Source organism: Oenanthe melanoleuca, chromosome 6 (genome assembly GCF_029582105.1).
Source record: "Oenanthe melanoleuca isolate GR-GAL-2019-014 chromosome 6, OMel1.0, whole genome shotgun sequence".
NCBI lineage: Eukaryota > Metazoa > Chordata > Aves > Passeriformes > Muscicapidae > Oenanthe > Oenanthe melanoleuca.
Window position 1 is genome coordinate 20,392,544 of NC_079340.1, and position 6,000 is coordinate 20,398,543.

Here is a 6,000-nt window from a genome sequence, read left to right on the forward strand (position 1 = left end):
ATAAAGCTGTGCTAGTTTTGTGCCTTCACTCTCTCTTTCATCAAAAGTATTATTGATCATTAATGCCAAAATGAAAAATAAGAAAACATTTGGATGGCAATTGCTCTGCATTAGGTGTAGCTAATGGTCATGTTTACAACCACAAATGTAGTATTTACATCTATTGAAATGACAGAATTGATTAAATGGTATAAGAGAAGAGTGAAGAAGCTCCAGAGCACTGTTTTTTTTGTAAATTTGATTGATGTTGATGGGGCATATTTTGGATCTGCAGAATATTAGTAAGAAGATGAAATAAAATCACGACTAGTCAAGCAGTTCATTACTTCTCTTGAGCAAAAAGAAAAAAGCAAGAAAGAATGGTAGTGAATGCAGTAATCAAATTTGCACCACTGTATAAGCTCTGCATAGATTGGCATAGAAGAAAAATCATAGGTTATGATTAACATCAATAACACTTACATTGCTAAAGCAGTTGGCAGATATCAGCCAGAGATTCATTTAGAAACACTGCTTGTAGCTACTGAGAATGGTATTCAGCATCAAATACTTTGTATTAGAAATTTTCCCTGTCAAGCAAATGAAATGAATTTAGCTTGCAGGAAAACATAAAGTGACAGAACAAAAGAAATGGAATACAATTTGGGGTCCCAGAGATATGAAGAGCTTCTATTAAAGAGTGTCTGTAACATCTGTCTACAAGTGTAAGATTTTTTTTTTCTTGTTTTACTTTTATTATTTTTTTTTCCTGCAGTAATGTAGGTGTATGGATTGCCCTCTTTTTCTTAGTAATACTAAAAGAAAAAAAAAAGAAATGGCAAAAAAATCCCTAAAATCCTACCATCCCAGGAGACACTTGAGGAACAAAATGTACCCCAATATTGTTATTCAATGGGCAGTTGTTGATGTCTTCTTTCTTTCTTTTATTCTGTTCAATTTATATTTTCTACCCTTTTTTTTCTTCTCCTGTCTGCGAGAAAAAGTTCAGTATTTCTGCTGTTCAGTGTTATTTGTAAGTTCCTTTTATTCCAGAATCTCACATTTGAACTTCCTAGAAAAAAAGGGATGTTATTTTTCTATGCTTTATAAGCAACCTTTGCTGTTGCAGAGACAACTTTAATCCCTCAGCTCTCGGTTGTGAATCTCTGGTAACAGACCTGAAGTTTTCACAACACTGTTGTTTGATTATTCAGAGTTGAACACTGATTTGGACTTCAAATTATTCAGGAATTGCTGAAATATAACTATTCTTTCTTGCTAAATGGTGAGGTTTTCACTGTTTTAATATTCACTTAATTTATCAGCTTTAAAAATTATTATTGCACTTCAGTGATGAAGGGAATTCATAAGACTATGCACTTTATTATATCAGCCATTGTACAGGAGGTAGGCTCATGAGTGTTTCTGTGTAAAAATAATCTCCTGTATTATCAGAAGTGCAAGCATGAAAAAACAAAACTGCATTTTACTGTAAAACATTCAGAAGGAGCGTATGTAAATAAAAAGAAAGCTTGGCTTTCAACTGATGCTTTTAACCCTTGGCTATGCACAATTATTGTCACCATTAAATCAGTTTGAATGCACTTATATAGAACATTAGTATATTAATTTAAAAACATTTATGATTTTATGAAGGAAGTTCTACTCTTGACCCTCGTGGAAGGGAAATGCAAGTTGGATTTGAGGGTCTTGAAAAAGTAAATCAAAACAAAGATGTAAGCTCTTCATTAAAAGTGAAAACACCAAGCAGCATTAAAATTCTTTTTAAACTTGCTTTTGCATTTCAGGGTAGGCACACTGATGAAGACAGTGTATTCTATAGAGGATACAATGAGTAGAACTGTCAAAAATTAACTCCTTTTCAACAGCAAAAAACATCAATTGAAATTTCTTTCTAACACCCTTATTGACTTTCTTTTTAATTTTTTTCACAGAGGATCTTTCTCAAAGCTGGAAGTGAAGAAGAAATCTTTGCACATCTTGGCTTGGATTATGTCGAACCATGGGAAAGAAATGCTTAAAAATATTTGCCAGTGTAAATTCATCTGTTGACTGCAATGGTGTTTCTGCCCACCTTGCAGTCTGATTTAGTTATATATACATATATAATAAATGTTTCTATGACAACAAAAAATTAAATAAGTATTAGAAGCCATTTGTACATGCTAATGTTCCTAGAAGATAAGAGTATAAGTTTTTCACAATCTTTTCCAGTCTTTTCTGGTTTTGAAGTTTCTGTGTGGTTGTGATAAGACAGAGCTTGTTTTGGGGGGAAAACATGGAACTGGTGAGATTTTTGCTTATGATAGGAATTTAACATTAGTATGAACAGTGCTTGTTTTTTAAAATAGTCAGCTACAACAATACATAAATAATTCAAAACATTTGAGCTGAGTCAAAACATTACTGAAATGTGTGCTGGTCTTTAACTGAATTTCTTACGTGTTTTGCTGAATGTGTGTATAAAACTGCTCTGTATGTAAGGCTTAATGACCTAGGCAGTAACTACTTTGCAGTCTCAGCAACTTGAGGCTTCAGTTGTAATATTTTCCCAGGTAGGGCACCATTCTACAAAAACTATAAACAAGTTGATAATTCAGTGAGAATTTAAAAACACTTCATTGGAAGGGATTTTGAAAGGAATAACTCAGTAGCAAACTTCAATTGTGTAGAAAAATACTATCTGTACTGATTTGGAATAAAGAGGACTCAGGTTATGTGAAGTAATGGTCCTCAATCAGGAATTTGAATCATAACCTGCATGAAAACAATAGTTTTAACTGTCAGGCTGGTAACTGCTCCAAGACAAAAGATTTTAATTATCTCTGCTCAATTTAGATAGATGGAAATTTATTTATTAGTTGGAAATTTATTTATTAGTAAGTGTGAATGCATTGGAATGGGATTTTACTTGAGCTGTTGGGCTATTGGCTTCTTTAGAGTTGTATTCCTTCTCTTCAGTCAGAAATTCATCTAGGATGTGAGAGGCTCTCTGATAAAAGCCCTCTGAGATATTTTGGTTTCAGAAAATGTCCTGGTAGCTCTTGTGACCATATTGACAATGAATGACTTGTAATACATTTATCTTCTAATAAACAGAGGCATTTAGTGCTTTAGGAAATGAAGCTATTTACTGATCATTCATCATCTGAAAATAAAGGTAATTAAGAGTACCAGGATTGGTCAAATAATTTTCTTCCTTAAAAATCTGGAATTTTTTTCTTCTGTTGATGCTGACTACACCTCTTGACATGATGAGGAAACAATGGCAATGACAGGGCTGTGCACAACAGTTATTACTAACAGTAAAGGCTTCCATATTCAAACAGTCTTTGTTACTATAAAAAATATGCTTTATTTGTTACTTATTACTTTCCACAGGGGAATAGACTTTTAGAGGACTGTGTTGTAAACTAGTCCAAAACCTCAGTCAGGATGGTAGAAAAATGTGTTAATGGCAGAAATTTGCTTCTTGCCTGTATCAATACAACCACCCTATTTAAGTGCAGTTTTGCTGACTGAGCTGAAAATACAATGCTACTTCCTAAACTGCTCTAACTATAAAGCACTGACACTGCTTCCTGCTTTATTGTGCTATTGTATGAAGTATCTTCTCTGTTTTGCATCAGGATGCTGGCACTTGAGTAGTAGTGACATTTTTCAGTCCTAATGGAAGAAAACAAAAGTTATGGTGCCTTGTCTGAATATTCTTTCTACTTGGCCAACATTTATCAGAAATTATACATTCTAGTTGTGCTGTTTCTGCAGACTTCAGGACTCAGACAAAGTATCAAGCATTCTGAATTCCACATAAATAAATAACTCACATCTTGGGTGCCTATGCATCACTTATAATTATGCCACCTGGGAGGGAAAAGATACCAACACAAGTTCTGTCAGCTCCTCCAAGAATAGAAGAAATCAGCATACCATTCTATTCTGTTATTTCCCTCAGTTTTTCTGAACTTTATTTAGAATACATCTTACAGATTGCTCATGGAATCAACTATTATAGTTAATATGGACCTGCTAAATGAGGGGCTGTGGTAAGGAGAAGGACAGCTTGGATGACCAGGATGGTTTGACCATGAAGAAGATGATTTCTCTTGTGCACATCCTCGCTGGAGAAGCTGCTGCCCCAGTCACTGTGCAGGATCATCCCTGATAGCACCTGCCAAAACAGTCAGCTGAGACTGTAACTAGAAAAGATAAGAGTCATAGGAGAGCTGGGATGGAAGAGGTCAAAGGAAATAAAGCCTTTATCAGCAGAGCATATCTGGATCCATGTCCTAGTGGGAAGTCCCTCCAGTGTGATGGAGCTGTTGGAGTCCATGGTAGCAAATCTGAACCCATCAAGGACAGGGGAGGCCTCAGGGCTGGAAAGGGCAAGCACATGAAACAAGAACACACCAACGTTTGTAATAGGAGGAAGAGAAGAGAGAATTTCAGATCAGTGCACTTAATATCTCCTAAATTGCTAGAATGATTAATAGACTGTTTTTTAAATTCACCTAGAGGAAAATAAAGTGATAAATTATTGGTATTTTGTTCATCAGAAACAAATAATGTCAAACTAATTCAGTTTTAAAGTCCCTGGAGGCTGTTTTTAAAAATGTCTGTCCCTCCTCCCCTGCTTCTACACCAAGGCAATTTGGCAAGTAGTGAGTAAAGAAGGATCCCTGGTTTAATAAGCAGCTACAGACTAACTCTCTAAGAATTAATAAGTAATTCTGTCTCTGGGGGAAAATAGAGAAAAGTAAAAGGAAAGCCACTGTTAATTTTTTTTTCATGGTTTGAAGTAATATATGATTTATCAAATAATCTCTTAAGGCAAAGGCAATGAGATGTATTTAGTTTGGTGTGTAATAATGCAGTTAATGTCTAAAAGACTAATGTACTGAAGTAAAAGCTATTTCTATCTACACTTGCAAATCTGGGCAACCTAAATACTCATACAACTGAAGCCACATGGACTTTCTACAAAATAACTGGTATGGACACCTGAGAATTGCTGCTACTTTGCATAAATAACTCCAGAATGTTAAAAACCCCAAACACAGTGATTTGCAAATGTTGTTATCTCCAAATGAAATGTCTTTTGTACAGTTTTTGGGCAGAATTGTTTGGCTTTCTCAGGTAAGACCATCTTATTCCTTGGTATGAAATATATTCTTTCACTTTCTGAACAGCTATTACTTCCTATTATATAGTTCTCTTTGGCAGCTGCAGTTAAATTAATCAGGTCCTGGGTCTAAGAGGTTAATTGAAGTCACACAAGCAAATTATGACAGAGAGCTCTGGAAACCTTCCTTAAGAGGAAGACCAAGCAGTGTTTTAGCCCTGCTGTGCAGATGCACAAAGTGTCTTTCACTTTAATCAGGATGCATCAAATGTAACTTGTTTTAGCTGAAGAGGCTCCTTAGGAGTACTGTAGGACATCCTTGATAGCACCAGCTAATATGTGAAATACTGTGAAAATTTGTGTTGTGCCACCCTCAGCTAAGGGCCTCTGCTAAAGCCAACCAGACATGTCACCTTGCACAATGTCAAACAATAACTGGAGAAGGCTTTCCCCCTCCATTGTTGTTCAAACCCCTTCAGAATACTTAACTTAGAAAGCTGTTTAATGCCTCCTACAATAAATGTGTACTATAGGCAACCCCCAAAATCTAACACTATTTTTCCAAATAAACAAATACTGTTGTCAAATACTACTGGAGAGACAGAAACTCCACATGTTGGGGGGTGATGCTGGACTGCACATCCCAGAAGTCCAGGTGCCTCAGGGAAACCTGAGAATCAATCCTATCTGCATGTGGTGACTGACCATGGGGAGAGAACACGTGCTGGGTAAGTACAAAGTCTCCCAGTTTTGTGTTTTAGTACATAAACACACCTATTGAAAACCAAGCCACCTTTTTTTTTTATGGCTGCAGACATTTGATTCCAGTTCCTTCATGACTATGCAGCAAAAAATAATACTAAATACTAAATGGTATA

General features: G+C 35.6%; 1 protein-coding gene across 1 annotated transcript in view; it reads left to right on the plus strand.

Moving 5' to 3' along the window:
- The window catches only part of DNTT (DNA nucleotidylexotransferase), an 81,180-nt gene extending 78,009 nt beyond the window's left edge, over nt 1-3,171 (plus strand). Inside the window, exon 11 of the mRNA XM_056494395.1 lies at nt 1,935-3,171. Coding sequence (XP_056350370.1) covers nt 1,935-2,021 — 87 coding nt within the window. The 3' untranslated portion in view covers nt 2,022-3,171. The remainder of the gene's footprint in view (nt 1-1,934) is intronic.
- The last annotated feature ends 2,829 nt before the right edge of the window (nt 3,172-6,000 follow it).